At 48.2% G+C, this 16,440-nt stretch overlaps 1 protein-coding gene across 1 annotated transcript in view; it reads right to left on the minus strand.

Moving 5' to 3' along the window:
- LOC141082677 (scavenger receptor cysteine-rich type 1 protein M130-like) overlaps window positions 1-15,981 on the minus strand; it is a 136,241-nt gene extending 120,260 nt beyond the window's left edge. The window contains exons 1-2 of the mRNA XM_073566625.1: window positions 15,887-15,981; window positions 7,766-7,917 (exon numbers count right to left, since the gene is read on the minus strand). Of these exons, the coding sequence (XP_073422726.1) occupies window positions 7,766-7,917; window positions 15,887-15,981 (247 nt within the window). The remainder of the gene's footprint in view (window positions 1-7,765; window positions 7,918-15,886) is intronic.
- Window positions 15,982-16,440: the final 459 nt, after the last annotated feature.

Here is a 16,440-nt window from a genome sequence, read left to right on the forward strand (position 1 = left end):
ACCTGCACAGAGCGGTACAACAACTGAGTGCACTTAAAGCTATACCCTGTTAAACGTCACAGGTGCATAGAGGTTATGATAGATGAGGTCCCTATAGCTATCCCCCCAGGGAAACTAGACTGGTGGTTGAACTGGCTCTGCTACACGGTTTGTGCTGAAGGCTCATGCGACTGAGGACGCCCAAAGCAGATGCTGAGTCAAGCGGGGTTCCCACCCTACACTGCCAGTCTAGACACACACTCGCTTTGCTAGTAATGGCACATGTGCACACAGGGTGGTAACATATCCACCAATGCACCATACACATAAGATCTTAGCGCGTCGACGCACGCACCAGAGGACCTTTTACACGCTCCTAGATTAAGTCCAGTCTGACAGGACCTTGCTCGTGGGCCAATCTGTAGCCTGCACGGGATTTGAGCAGCTGACAGCCAACCACCAATGAGAGGTCGCTACCTCACGAGCATGCCCAGTAGAGCAAATCCTGGACTTAGCGTGAGGAACGACCGCTCGCCACCGTCTAGTGTCAGTCACCACAGCTGAACTGGAGAGGCAGTGGAAACAACATGCACAGCCCAAGTGGCACGTGTACTATCCTGTGTGACATGACCCGCAGGTCGGTAACTGAAACAACCAAACACATGAAACTGTCCTGTGTGACACGACCCGCAGCCCGGTAACTTAAACAACAAGACAAGGGGGAAGGGAAAACAGTTACAATGGTGGGCCCTGCAATAGGGAACGGGGACATGGAGACCTCCTGCACTCCCCTGAGGCAGTGTCCCTGAACACTCCTAGCGTTCTCTATACAGGCTCTTCACCTGTCGCTGAGCAGGATACCTGTCTCTAGTGTTGAGCGATACCTTCCGATATCGGGAAATATCGGATCGGACCGATACCCCAAAAATATCGGATATCGCCGATTCCGATACCTGAAACCAATGCAAGTCAATGGGACACAAATATCGGAATGAAAATAAACCCTTACTTTCCTTGTAGGTTAATTCTACATGAAGGAAAACAAGTAAGAATAATGTAGAATGTATTGGGGGAGGTGGAGGAGACATTAAAGGCATAGAGGTTTAGCCCAATCAAATGGAATAGCAGGAATTAATTTTTTTTTAAGACGTTCGGAGTTACAAAGATATTGACTGTGTTAAGCTTTTTTATATTTTGTCAGATTTTTCTGTTTCACTACTTCCATGCTCTTCACCTTCTTTTTTACTTCTCACACACTTTCTCCTTCATCATCCTCTTCAGGGTCATCTTCTTGGTCTTCTTCGGGGTGGTCTTCAGGGTCGTCGTCTCCAGGGTCGTCGTTTTCGGGGTCGTCGTCTTCTTCGGGGTGGTCTCCAGGGTCGTCGTTTTCGGGGTCGTCGTCTTCTTCGGGGTGGTCTTCAGGGTCGTCGTCTTTAGGGTCGTCGTCAGGGAGATACAGAGTGATTACCAAAAACCATTTCAAAAAGCTTGAACTTGGAAATATAGCAGAAGGTACAAGAAGGCTGCGGAACTGCTGAGAACCAGCTGACGGTACTGGAACCTGGATAGGTAGCCGAAGGTACAAGAGCCAATGGAACTACCGAGGACCAGCTGATGGTACTGGAACCCGGTTACTAAGCAGGAGGTACCTGTGCCAGAAAGCACTACCAAGGACCAGCAGACGTTGGTGGAACTCGGATACCGAGAAGGAGGCACCTAAGCCAAAGGCTCTGCCTGGAACCAGCTGATGTTACTGGAACCCAGGGGGACATATTCAAGATTGACTTCCAAAGATCCAGCTAATGGCACTGGAACTCAGATAGGCAGCAGAAGGTACACATGAAAAAAAAAAGTTGCAAGGCCATGAGCCGGCCGGAGTTACCGAAACCCACAGTCCTACAGGAGGAGCTTGTCCTATTGGCATTACGGAACCAGCCTTCATTTCCAGATCCCGCAGCCCACATAGGAAGCACCTAAACTGCAGGCACCATAGAGTCGGCTAACCCGATCGCAACACGACAGGACAATGTATTGGAGGCAAAGTGACGTTGACACTACCCGGAAACAGCTGGCATGCTGGAACCAGGCTCGGCAGGAGGGAGTACCCGTGCCAAAGACACTTCTGAGCAGCAACTGGCGGTGTTGGAGCCCAGGGATTACAGGAGAAACAGAGTGGAGGCAGAGGCGTAATTGGAGCAAGTTTAAAATCTATAGTAGTGTGAAATTTGACAGAGCAGGCGACACACAGCAGGGGATCAGCTGACGTTACTGAACCCCAATAACACAGGAGCAAGTGTTGACTGTGCAGACGGCACTTCTGAGCAGCAACTGGAGGTGTTGGAGCCCAGGGATTACAGTGCAGGTGGTAGAAACATGAACACTACAGGAGACCTGGATACTGTTGCCAACCAATTTTTTAATCTGGAAGAGGACTGGCAAATTCATGCAAGATCCAGGCCTTGTTCATTTTCATAAAAGTAAGCCGGTCAACGTTATCGGTGGATAGTCGCATGCGACGGTCTGTTAGTACACCACCTGCGGCACTAAAGACACATTCCAATAATACACTAGCAGCAGGGCAAGCCAGCACCTCCAATGCATACTGGCTAAGCTCTGGCCATGTATCCAGCTTAGAGACTCAAAACTTGAAGGGGGAAGAGCCGTGTGGGAGAACACTGAGAGGGCAAGGCATGTAGTCTGTCACCATCTGACGGAAACGTTGCCTCCTGCTGATTGGAGCCATCTGTGATGGTGTAGACATTTGTGGCGGGGACACAAAACTTTGGCACATTTTGACCATACTGGTCTTGCCTTGTGCTGAGGCGCTGCTTCTGCTACCTCTTTGTGCAGAGCTTCCTCCACTGCCTCGATGCACTGAGCTGCTTTGTAAAGCACTAGCAGCACTGCTCTCGGGTGGAATGGAGAACATGAAGGAATGCACCAGTGTGTCTTGGTACTCCCGCATTTTATGCTCCCGGTTCAACGGTGTTATGAGGCTTTGTAAGTTGTCCCGGTAGCGAGGATCTAGGAGGGTGTACACCCAATAATGAGCCGTGTTGAGAATGTGGGCGATGTGGTGGTCGTTTCTCAGGCACTGCAGCATGAAATCAATCATATGCTGCAGACTGTCAAATGGCGAAGAAACGCTGTCCCCTGATTGAGGCATCATCTCTGCCTGCTCTGCATCACCCCACCCTCGCTCTACATACTGACTAGAGCATTGTGTACCTCCCTCTTCTGGACAGATGTCTTCCTCCTCCATTGACTCCTCCTCATCCTCCTCACAAAGTGTCCCCTGCCTAGGCCTTTGTGAGGAACCACGATGCGCAGACTGTCCAGAAGCAGATTGCATTTGTGTCTCCTCATCCTCTACTTCTTCCACAACCCTTAGTGCTTGCAGTGTTTTTTCAAGCAGGCAGATAAGGTGGATAGTCATGCTGACTAGTGCATCATCTGCACTCGCCATCCGCGTGGAATCATCGAAGGCACGCAAAACGTGGCAGATGTCCTTCATAGAGGCCCAATCAGGGGTGGTGAAGTGTGAACGGCGCGCAGTGCGACTTGTTTGCGCCTGATGCAGCTGGTACTCCATTACTGCTGCCTGCTGCTCACACAACCTCTCCAACATATGTAACGTTGAATTCCACCTGGTGGGTAGGTCACATATGATGTGATGTTCCGGAAGGCGGAATTGGCGCTTCAGAGATGCAATGCGCGATCTTGCCATGCTGGAATGCCGCAAGTGAGCGCACTCTATGCGGACCTTGTGCAGCAGTGCATCAAGATCTGGATAGTCCCTCAAAAAACTCTGCACAACCAAGCTGAGCACATGTGCCAGACATGGGATGTGAGTGAGGTTGCCTAGGCCCAGAGCTGCCACCAGATTTTGGCCATTGTCACACACTACCATGCCTGGCTGGAGATTCGCTGGCACAAACCACATGTCGCTCACCTGCTTGATGGCATTCCAGAGCTCCTTCGCTGTGTGGCTTTGATTCCCCAAAGAAATTAATTTCAGTATGGCCTGTTGACGTTTGGCCACGGCTGTGCTCAGAACGGTCGTAACAGGTAAGCGTTCATGGGTCCATGTCGAGGTAGACTGTGACGGCTCCTGCAGCGCTGATTCAGAGGAACTGAAGTATGAGGAGGAGTCAATGTGTACAGACAGGATTCACATACAGCGCCACTCTCAAGATCTGAACCCGGCTCCACAACATTTACCCAATGGGCAGTGAGGGAAAGATATCGTCCCTGTCCATGGTTACTGGTCCACGCATTGGTGGTCAGGTGGACCTTGCTGCTGACGGCGTTTAGTAGCGCATGTTTAATTTTTCCCTCCACATGCTTTTGCAGGGCAGGGACGGCTTGCCTGCTGAAATAAAAGTGGCTGGGCACGTTGTATTGTGGGACTGCCAATGCCATGAAGTTACGAAAGGTGTCAGTCTCCACCATCCTGAATGAGAGCATTTCAAGGGATTGTAGTTTTGCAATGCCAGCATTCAGAGCCTGTGCTCGGGGTGGTTTGCCGAGTATAGGCACCTTTTCTCCCATGCCTGTGCTACAGATGGCTGTAGACTTGCCTGGGAGTGTGAGGATGACAGGGAATGTGGTGCTGTGGATGGAATAGCACTGTGTCTCTGTACAACAGTGCCAGAGGTTCTTCCATGGCGATCCTGTGAGAAAGCCAAACCAGCTGTGTGTGAGCTGGAGGAAGAGGTTACAACACGAGCTGAAGAGGTGGTAGGTGGCGCTGTAGGTTGGCCTAGGTCTTCAGTGTGTCTTTGTAACTCCACCACGTGCTTGGTCCGCACGTTTCCACATATTTGTGGTATTGAGGTTGCTGACACTTTTCCCCTCTTTTCACTTTCTGATTACACAGCTTGCATTTGTCAAAGCAAATGTCATCTGCAACTGTGTCAAAAAAGGACCAGGCACTGCAAGTCTTGGGAGTGCCCATTTTGGGTTTTGGAAGAGGCATGCTCCTAATGGGTGCCGAAGTGGAGGCTACAGGCAACTGAGTCTGCCCCCTCCCTCTCCCTCCTTTTTTGGCCGTTCGGTGAATCTCTTCCTCAGAGCTGCTCCCACCACCTTCCTGTACCTCACGCCATGATGGGTCAAGGACCTCATCATCTACACTACCCTCTTCAAACACCTGCTTCTCCTGGGTAGTCTCGACAGCACAGTACGCACCAGAAAGTGGCACCTGAGTCTCATCATCAGATGCGTACTGACTAGGTGTGCTGACCATAGGCACTGCCCCACCTGCCTCTTCAGATTCAGAGAGACAAAGCTGTTGAGCATCACTGCATACTACCTCTGCTTCAAATTCTCGAATGCTGCTTGGCTTGCCCCCTCTTTCCAAGCCAACATATTCAGAGAACAGAAGTAGAGATGGCTCCTGTCCAGGGCTCTATGGCTGCCTGGGCAATTTGGCAGGTGGTGAAGAGACAGATGGATGCTCTTCAGTGCTCTGGACCTGAGAGGAACTGGAACTAATTGAAGTCGATGCGTTAGCTGCCATCCATCCGACAACGGCTTCAATTTGTTCGTCCCGCAGCAGTGGGGTACGGCGAGCTCCTACAAAGCTGCGCATAAAGAACTGTTCCCTGGGAAAACTGGGGGATGCTGAGTCACTGGTGCCTGCAGCAGGCACAGAATCCCCACGCCCTCTCCCTGCAGAAACTCCACTCCCACAACAACGTGCCTTACTCCCTACCTTCTTCATCTTGGTAGACTGATAAAGATAGGCAGAAAAGTACTAAGGGCTTAGTGTGCTTATTCCTGAACAGCTGCTAACAGGTATAAGAAACACTAATTTTATAAAGTGTTGACTAGACTTTAATATGAACTAATGTGGCCTACACAACTGTAAAGTGGAGTGTTAGGTGAACTTTATTAACTTTTTTTTCTTTCACAAAAAGACACTGGATGTGCCCAAAGATGTAAAACCGATAGTATCACAAACTTTTTGTAGCTATTACAATGCAGGAAGGTAACCTACAATGCAATAGATGAGGCTCCAAAAAATAGGCTAATACCAATCTGGCTGGGGCTGCAGGGCACAAGCCAGAAAAAAGGTTCCTCTATCTACTCCTATATAGTGTTTACAATCAACCAATGTAGATGGATATGGATGGAAGCACACTAATAGGTGAAATCTGGAAAAATGAGCAGCACTAATGCAAAAAAGGACAACGTATGAGGCAGTGACGCACGCTGAGTGGACTACAACCGGAGGTGGCTGGCTGCAGAACACACTACAGCGTGAGCTGCACTCACACACAGAGACCTCGCAGACAGCTGTGAACAGCGCTGCAAGGCAAAAGAAAGCTACAGCGGTTGATAAAGTAGCCTGGGTAAAGCACTATATAGCAAATCGCTAGGTCACACTGTCCCTCAGAACAGCAGCGTCCTATCCCTAACTGAATTTACAGCAGAGTGAACCCAAAATGGCGGCGGCTTTTATAGTGCATCATGACATCATTTCAGCAGCCAATCACAGCCATGCCAGTAGTTACATGCCTAACATGCTCTAACAGGATGTGCCCACACTTCTTAGGATCCTCTTTGGCTGAATAAAATCAAACTGGCTCATTGAATTATGGGAACTTCCGATTCCGGTATTCGATATACTAAAAGTATCGGAACTCAGTATCGGAATCCCGATACTGCGAATATCGGCCGATACCCGATATTGCAGTATCGGAATGCTCAACACTACCTGTGTCCCTAACTCACCTTGCACCTATCCCTTTCTAGGGAACTGGGTGATGCGGACACTGATCCCAACCGCTGTACTAATACACACCAAGGAAAAAATACAAACAGGGGAAAACACCAAAACACTTATCTTGCTCTGCTGCATTCACCGGGCAGCAGAGTGCATCACCGGATTAACTTTTCGCAGTGGCTCGACACCTCAGAGCCAGATGCCACCTTCACCATCTCACTCTGCTGCGGACACCGGGCAGGCAGAGTTCAACACCAGTTTCAGCAGTGGCTGTACACCTCAGAGCCAGCTGCTCCCTTCACAGTGGTTGGAAACCAAAAAGGAAATGCTGCTATCACCAACACCTGCTGATAGACCAGCTGACCTCATATAGCAAAGGAGGAGCGGTCACATGAGCAGGGACCAAAAACATGTAATAACCCCAGTCACCATCAGGGGCAAAAGGTAACCAATAGAACCTATCAGGCTGTAATGACACTTGTGGCCACCGGGGACAAAAACCCATATTAAGCCCCAGAAGCTTGAAAAGGGAAAATAAAAGGTTTCAAGAGACACATGTGAAAGGTGTCAGTGATATTCAGGGGCGGCGGAAGGGACAGAGGATAGATCACTGGATCAACTTGCTCCAGGACTTTAAAAGGACCTAGATAACGGGGAGCAAACTTAGTGGACTTAAGGAACAGCTTGATATTACGAGCAGAGAGCCTCAATAAGTCACTGGGAGTGGGACTAAGTATATCATCTTGGAGAAATGGTCTGTGACAACCCAGATGACCGTGTTATTGCGGGACTTAGGCAAGCCCACACTGAAGTCCATCCTGACCATCTCCCAGGATCTATCTGCCACCGGCAGCGGATTCAACAATCCCGCAGGCCTCTTCCGGGAAGATCGATTCCTGGCACAGGAGATGCATGCCTGGACATAGTCCCTAATGTCGCGTGCCATTCCCGGCCACCAATATGACCTCGCCAGGAGCTTAGACGTCCTCTTGACTCCGAAGTATCCACCCACCGTGGACGAGTGGGCCCATGAGAGAACCTCTGCCTGCAAATTACGTGGCACCAGAGTCTTGCCCGAAGGCACAGACTCAAGGGAAACTGGAGCTACAGTTCTCAGACTCTCCGACAGGACAATAAGCCGAGGCTCGTCTCCTTCCTCAGATGAGACAACAGAACAGGAGAGAGCATCGGCACATAGATTTTTCTTCCTGGAAAGAAAATGTAGGGTGAAATTGAATTGGGAGAAGAACAAGTACCATCTGGCCTGGTGAGAATTCAGGCGCTGCGCCGTCTGTAGATACAGAAGGTTCTTGTGGTCAGTGTACACTTGGAAAGGGTATCGAGCCCCCTACAGGAGATGTCTCCACTAGGAAAAAGCCAACTTCATGGCCAGTAACTCCCTGTCACCAATAGAGTAGTTCCTTTCAGCCGGTGTGGTCTTTGAGATAAAGAAACACGGATGCTTCTGAGCTTGAGCATCCATTTGATAGAGAACTGCTCCTGCACCGATGGACGAGGCATCCACCTCCAAGATGAAAGGTTTATCTACATCTGGGTGATGTAACATAGGAGCCCTGGCGAAGTGTGACTTCACAGACGTGAAAGCCTTAGAGACCTCTCCCGACCACAAATTGGGATTGGCTCCTTTTTTGGTGAGAGCAACCTAATGAGCTACCAAGGTAGAGAAGTGAGGGCTGAACTGGCGATAATAGTTAATCAACCCCATGAAGTGCTGCACCGTTTAAGAGAATGACGTTCTTGTCAGTTCATCACAGACTCCAGTTTGGCAGGATCCATAGCCAAGCCCTTGGCCGAGATAATATAGCCAAGGAAAGGCAAGGACTCCTGCTCAAGCACAAACATCTCTAACTTAGCGTAAAGGGAATTGGCATGCAAGAGGTCGAAAACCTTGCAGACATCTTTTCGGTGGGTATCTATATCTGGCGAATAGATAAGAATATCATGCAGATATGCGACAACCGAGGTGGACAACATCTCCCGAAAGATGTAATTAACAAAGTTTGGGAAGACGGCTGGGGCATTACAAAGGCAGAACGACATCACCAGATATTCATAGTGTCCGTCCCTTGTATTGAACGCGGTCTTCCATTTGCCCCATTATGAATGCATATCAGGTTATATGCACACCGAAGATCCAGTTTAGTAAATATCCTCGCTAATCAAAGCCTATCAAAGAGCTCCGGGTTGAGAGGCAGTAGATATTTATTTTTTATAGTGATGGCATTGAGACCCCTGTAGTCTATTCATGGACGTAGTTCCCCGTTCTTCTTCTGAATGAACAAGAACCCGATCCCTGCAGGACACTGACTTCCTAATAAACACCCTCACCAGATTCTCGCACGCATGCACACAGGGTGGTAACGTATCCACCAACACACCATACAAATAAGATCTTACCGCACCGACGGGTGCACCAGGGGACCTTTTATATGCTCCTAGATTAAGTCCAGTCTGACAGGACCTTGCTTGTGGGCCAATCTGTAGCCTCAAGAATGACTGCTCGCCGCCGTCTAGTGTCAGTCACCACAGCTGAACCTGGAGAGGCAGCGGAAATAACACACACAGCCCAAGTCTGAGCAAGATGCTGGCACTGACATCTCTGCTGAGCAGCATCCACTGTGGCCCAAACAAAATGGGAGACCACAGGAGAAGACAAGGCTTGGAATCCATCCTGTGCAGAGGGAGAATGCCAAACACACCCTCTCTCACTTATTTGTACGGTCATTTTTGAACAAACTATAGCCCTGTAAATTAACAGCCCAGTCATGGCTCTCATCCAGCCATGTCTCAGATATCCCCACCATGTCATATATATGTTCTAACAAAATTAATTCTAATTCCTCCATTTTGTTGGTGAGGCTTCTGGCATTAGTATACATGCACTTTATGTATCTATCATTACCTCCATTCTTCTATAAAATCTTATCTGTTCTAACATGATAAAAACCATACTTGAGAATCCAAAGGAAAAAAATGCATGTAAATAAATTATCACATCTCTATTAAAAAGAAATAATTATTAGTGATGAGCGAGCACTATAATGCTCGGGTGCTCGTTGTTCAGGTTGAGTAAATTGAAATACTTGGGGACTCGGACAGAACAACGAGACCAATGTAAGTCTATGGGAGACCAGAGCATTTTTGCCGCGATCCCCCCCCGGGGGTCCTTTAAAAGTGTAAAAACATCTGAAAATGATGGAAACACTGCTGAAAGACATGGGGACATCACGGGGGTCGCCCCTGGAAGCATTCCTGACTTCTAGTTCACAGCTTTAAACAATTTTTTCCGAGATTCATGCCATTTTTCCAGATGCACCAAGTACACACCAAAACGAAACCAAAACGGATTTTGCTGGGAAATATGGTAAGGTATATCCTTTGCAGGTTAATGACTTGCCTGTACAGCAAAATAATAAACTCCAGACCAAAATCTTCTTCCCCCAATTGGGCTTAGTTCAGACGCAACGTTTTTGAAGCGTTTTTCAACTTTAACATTGCTTTCAACCACTACAAATGCATTCACTGGGAAAAGTCATTGTAACATTTAACAACTCTAGCTGGCCATGTGGTGTGACACATAAGCAGACACATCTTGTTTCATTTATGAAGGAGGAATTCTTAAAGTCACAGAGCCTATTTTTACTGGTGCATCAGTTACGATGCACCCCAATATCCCTTTCATAAGATGTCCAGGAGGGCCTCCATAAGAATGTTGCATTGAATGCAAGGCCTGCCCTGCAACCAATTCATATGCCCCTCAATAAGCCTTTGAACCCACATACTGGATGGGCCCCAAAAAATCAAGTTCACAATATGCATTTTGTACTACCGTACTCTTTCTGTTACGCATTCACAGCAAGGTCAGCCCTACTGCATAGTCATATGCACCCCCATTACACCTTTGAAACCACATACAGTATGGACCCAGGAAAATCAAGTTCACAATATGTATTTTGTACTCCCGTACTCTTTTGTTTACACAGTGACAGCAATGTCTGCCCTGCTGCATAGTCATATGCATCCCATTACACCTTTGAACCCACAAACTGGATGGGCCCATGAAAATCCACTTCACCATATTCACTTTCTACTCCTGTACTCTTTTATTTACACAGAGACAGCAATGTCTGCCCTGCTGCATAGTCATATGCACCCCATTACACCTTTGAACCCACATACTGGATGGGTCCATGAAAATCCACTTCAACACATTCATTTTCTACTCCCGTACTTTTTGTTTTACACAGTGACAGCAATATCTGCCCTGCTGCATAGTCATATGCACCCCATTACGCCTTGGAACCAACATACAGTATGGACCCAGGAAAATCAAGTTCACAATATTCATTTTGTACTCCCGTACTCTTTGTTTTACACATTGGCAGTAAGGCCAGCCCTGCTGCATAGTTATATGCACCTCATTACTCCTTTGAACCAACATACTGGATTAGCCCAGGAAAATCTACTTCACCATATTCATTTTCGATTCCCGTACTCTTTGTTTTACACATTGGCAGCAAGGCCAGCACTGTTGCATATGAACCCATTGCACCTTTGAACCCACATACTGGATGGGCCTAGGAAAATCCACTTCACCATATTTGTTCCAACATCTGATTCATAATCCTCACAATTATCTGCTTGTTAATGTTTACAGTGTTTTTTGGCTCCATCTAGTGACCAGAGTCATAACCGCAGTGTTATTGTGTTTCACTTTCACTTTGCTTGCATTTTCCCTCCGTTGCAGTGCATTCTGGTAAGCTTGTGCAGTGCATTCTGGTAAGATTTCAAAGCATCCTGGTAGCCTTTTGCAAAGAATTATGATATTTCCCTCCAGTTCTCCATTTTCCTTCTGCCTGCATTCAGGAAGCATATAATTTCTCTTCTCCCCTTGTGATAGCATTGCTGATATGTATTTATGCTTTCTGTATCCAATTCCTGTCCCATATTAGCCTGCTTAGTTAGTTCTTCCCCTGGTCAGCTATTAGTCCAGATGTTGATTTACATTGTATTATGCATATATGAATCCCTGATGATCCCAGTATTCATTGTATGCATATATGTTTGTATTGTAGTTTCACCGCATCAATATACCATCACGTTCAATAAAGCACAGATTCAACTACAGTCTCCTTACTGGATCTGGTATAGCGGTTTAGCTGCCTGTATAAGCTACATGAATTCTGCTTCATTTAGTGAGGACAGAACAGTGAAACAGCGGCCATCCAGCTAGTGGGAACTCAGAGAAAGGACAGCCTTCCATCCTGCAGGGGCCAGTGAAACAGCGGCCATCCAGCTAGTGGAAATCAGGGACAAGACAGCTTTCCATCCAGCTTGCAGAAACAAGTGAAACTGCAGAAATCCACCTACTGAGATTCAAGTCACTGGCTACACAGAGAATTAATACAGCTACAACAATCTGTGCACAGCCAAGCATTCCCCCAAGACTCCTTGTCCCACAAATCACACAGGACAAAATCTGTTACTTCCGTCTCCTCAAAGACTGTATCCATTAGCAGCGCAGTCGCCCTTGCCTGCGCAAATGCTGAAGCTGCCAAAATGCGAGCAAGGTATGCTGAAGAAGAGATGCAACTCAAGTTAGAGAAAGCACGCATAGATAATGAGAGAGCCGATCAAGAGAGAAAGACGCAGTTAGAGAAGGCACGCATAGTTGACAAGAAGCCTATCAAGAGAAAAGGTCGCAGCTAGAAAAGGCAAGAGTGGATGCCGCCTTAGAGAGCCTAGCAGCAAAAAGAGTAGCCGCCGAAGCCCTAACCAAAGCAGAATCACTAGAAGCCACGCAAAACCTTGAGCTGCATAGCCGAAACAGTATGTCAAGTCTGAAGTTGCCATTGCAAGATTCACCACAACGCACATCTCAATATGTTTATGTTAATGAACTTCCTGATCCAAACTATAACCAAGGACACGAAACATCCAGTAAAGCGAGTGAGAGTCATCATGAGGCTCAGCTCCAGGAAAATGTGGAGCAAAACAACTCTGCTAATGTCCACCTTGCCTCTCGCCAGGTAACCAACGTGAATCACCTTGCTGACACACCGCACGTCAGACTGAAGCAATATGACACCGGCTGGCGCCACCCTGAAGATACTAACAGGTATGAATGCACCTCACATCACTATTGGGGAGGCCTATCACCAGTATATTCTGCTGACAACCAGTTCACAACAGAGTTTGCAAAATTCTTCACACGATGTGATCTGGTTGCCAAATTCACTGACCATGCTGAAGGTTACAGAGCTTGGAAAGCTTTCTTCCAAAATGTCACTAGAGACTTGGGGCTACAACACAGGGAAGAGATAGACCTCTCAGTCAAATACCTGGGAGAAGAGTCAGTCAAACACGCAGTAAGGATCAGAGACATTAATGACCCTGAAATTGGCCTCAAAGACATCTGAAAGAGGCTAGATGAGTGTTACGGCTCAGCAGAGGTAATAGAGAGAGCCTTGTTCAAAAGAATCAATGACTTTCCCAAAATATATAACAAAGGTCTCCAGAAACTTAGAGAACTAGGTGACCTGCTAAAGGAAGTCCTAGTTGCCAAATGTGAAGGTGAACTACAAGGACTTGCATTCCTTGACACAGCCAAAGGTGTTAATCCTATAGTTCAAAAGGTGCCCTACAATCTACAGGAGAGGTGGCTCACACATGGTTCCATGTACAAATACAAACACAGTATTCCATTCCCTCTCTTCCCAATTTTTGTAGACTTTATACACAAACAAGCGACAATCAGAAATGATCCCAGTTTTGACTTTGCAATATCATATGCCACACCGTCGCCTGCTGCAAACCCACACAGAATGTCCGTGGCAGTGCACAAGACTTATGTTTCTTCTCCAAGTTCCAATTACAGGTCTGCTGGCTGCCCCCAATCAGAGACTAAGGTGAAGGACCCTAACAAGCATTGCCCACTCCATCAGAAACCTCATCCTCTCCTGAAATGCAGAGCCTTCAGAGGAAAACCTATGCCAGATCGCAGAAGCTTCCTGAAAGTGAACGGTATCTGCTACAAGTGCTGCTCATCCACCACTCCTCTCGCCAAGGATTGCCAGGTCAGTGTAAAATGCTCAGAATATGGCACCAGAGATCATAACACTGCTCTACTCCCAGCTCCATGGAGTGCACAAACACGCCAGCTGACAGTGAGCATAGCGGGGAGGAAAGGAACACTGATGCAGCTACGCCAGAGATCATTCACAATGTACTGAAGTCGGTAAAGGGACAATAGACAGTAGGTCCTGTTCAAAAATATGCCTCATCAGAGTGTACCCAAAGGGTCATAGAGACAAAGCTGTAAGACTGTATGCTATCTTGGATGATCAAAGTAATCAATCCTTGGCTAGATCAACATTATTTGACCTATTCAACATCAAAGGGCTAAGCACCCACTAAAAACATGTGCAGGTACTGTGAAAACAGCAGGTAGGAAAGCTACTGACTACCAAATTGAGTCCTTAGATGGACGATTCTGCCTACCACTACCTACAATCATCTGTTAGGCATCAGGTTCCTGTCACTGCACAGCAGGAATCCCGAGCCTGGCATTCGGCAGTCTCCCATTCCTCTCTGGCCATAGAGGAGGCTGCTCAGCAGACTTGTCAATTCTGGCACTCTGCTCAGACCAGCTCTGTGGGTTTGGTTGCTGCAGCCACCTCTGGTCCAGCTATAGCAGCGCATGCTGGTCAGCAGCAAGCTACTCCAAGGACTAAGTCCTCCTTTCGGTCCACTGAGCATGCCCTTGGGATGATCTCTCATTGGAGATCGGAGGTCACATGCTCAGGTCCGTTTCCAGCTCGGATTGGACCATCAGGAGGATCAGGAAGGTCCAGGAAGGACGCTGCTATAAAAGGTTCGCATGGCCGCTCGGCCATGCGCTAATATAGAAAAAGATTAGACCATGTGGAGTGAGTGTTGTATGCATGTATGAATGTCTCTGGTGAATCATTAATTATGAAGCCCCTACCCTTGGTATGCATGTGTTGTGTAGCCTAGCCTGCTAGCGCCCAGGCTGAGGTCCTGGTAGAGGCCGAGTCAGACATTGCCATCAGCATTCACCGGTGGCTTTGTCTGTACGCCACGGTGCACATAGTCTGCACTCCTCGGTGGTCAGCATTCATTAAAGGCATCCGCAGGTGCAACGCCGCACCCTCAGTAGGTCTAGAGGGACTCTGACCTGTGTCCTTGGGGCTGAGTTCTCTGTTCATTTACTGAGCGATCTCTTGCCGAGTGCTGTGTGTTTTAACAGGCTCCGGCATTTATGTTCCGCGGTACTGCGGCTCTGTAACATAACAGAGTCCGCTACTGTTCACACCAGGTGACGTTAACCCGCATGTGACCGATTGTATACCGCTATATACATCCGCCATTGCTAAGCAGCAGTTTACCACCTCTGCACGGTTGACCCCGGGTTGCGAACGCACCTTATTATTATTTTATTATTTGGTGCGTTCCGCCAGCCCTAACATTACATCAGCACCAGGATTTGGCTAGTAATAGCGGATGAACAGCCACCGCAGTGGTACATTCAGCAGCTGGATGGTAGGTTGGCGGCTCTTCAGCACACAACCACAGCCGTGGATGTTACCGCAGTTGCTGCTCAGGCTGTTTGCGTAGCTGCAGCGACTTTGTCCACTGCCATCTCTGTTCCGGCATTATTCCACCAGTTTCTGAGCACTCTGAAACAGGTCTTTTTGGGACCTCGAGTCACCCACTATATGGTGCTCCAACTGCTGGCATCCACACAGGGTTCGTCCATGGTCAGCCATTTTGCCATCCACTTCCGGACTCTAGTGTCTGAGTTGGAGTGGCTAGATGAAGTCCTCATTGCGGTGTTTTGGAGGGGACTGGCTGATCATGTGAAGGATGCCCTGGCCACAGGGAGATTCCCGCCACACTGGAGCAGCTTATATCAGTCTCCACTCGCATTGACCTTCGTTTTAACGAACGGGGGTTGGAGCGAGCCCAGTGTAAGGGGAGGTTTCGGCTGGCTCCTACCTTCGCCGAACCTCTGGAATCTCCTGGCCAGGCATCCAAATCACATGAGGCTATGGAGGTGTCGCGAGCGGGTTCTAAGTCCCGGACCGCTCGTGCACGCATGGTTTGTTACATCTGCCGGCAGGCAAGACATCTCACCTCCAGATGTTCTCAGCATTTGGAAGAACGTCCTCGTTTAGTGTCCTTAGGAGCTGGTTCACTAGACGCAGCGGCGCCTTCTTCTGAACTGACATTTAAGGGGACAATTAACATTGGCCCATCCACCCGTATGGTAGAGCTTTGCGTGGATGCTGGGGCGGAGGACAACTTTATGTCTTCTACCTTCGCCCGACGGCACGCAATTCCACTAGTTATGCAGACCAAGCCTGTGACTATTCGGGTGATAAATGGGTCGACACTACCATCGCAGATAACCCATCAGACTATCCCTTTTACGCTATCCATGTCTCCTTCCCATCAGGAGATCATCTCCCTGCTTGTCATTCCCGAGGGAATTGATGAGGTCCTCTTAGGGATGCCGTGGCTTACGGTATCACTCCCCTCATATAGAGTGGTCCTCAAGGGAGAATTCTGGGATGGAGTAAATCCTGTGTTGGTAGATGTCAAAGGGAGTGCATTCAGGTTGCTACTACTGAGGTGCCCGCAGATCTTTCCTCTCTTCCCAAGCACTATTGGTCCTATGCGAACGTGTT

Source organism: Dendrobates tinctorius, unplaced genomic scaffold (genome assembly GCF_039654945.1).
Source record: "Dendrobates tinctorius isolate UK_male_01 unplaced genomic scaffold, ASM3965494v1 ptg000019l, whole genome shotgun sequence".
Lineage (NCBI taxonomy): Eukaryota > Metazoa > Chordata > Amphibia > Anura > Dendrobatidae > Dendrobates > Dendrobates tinctorius.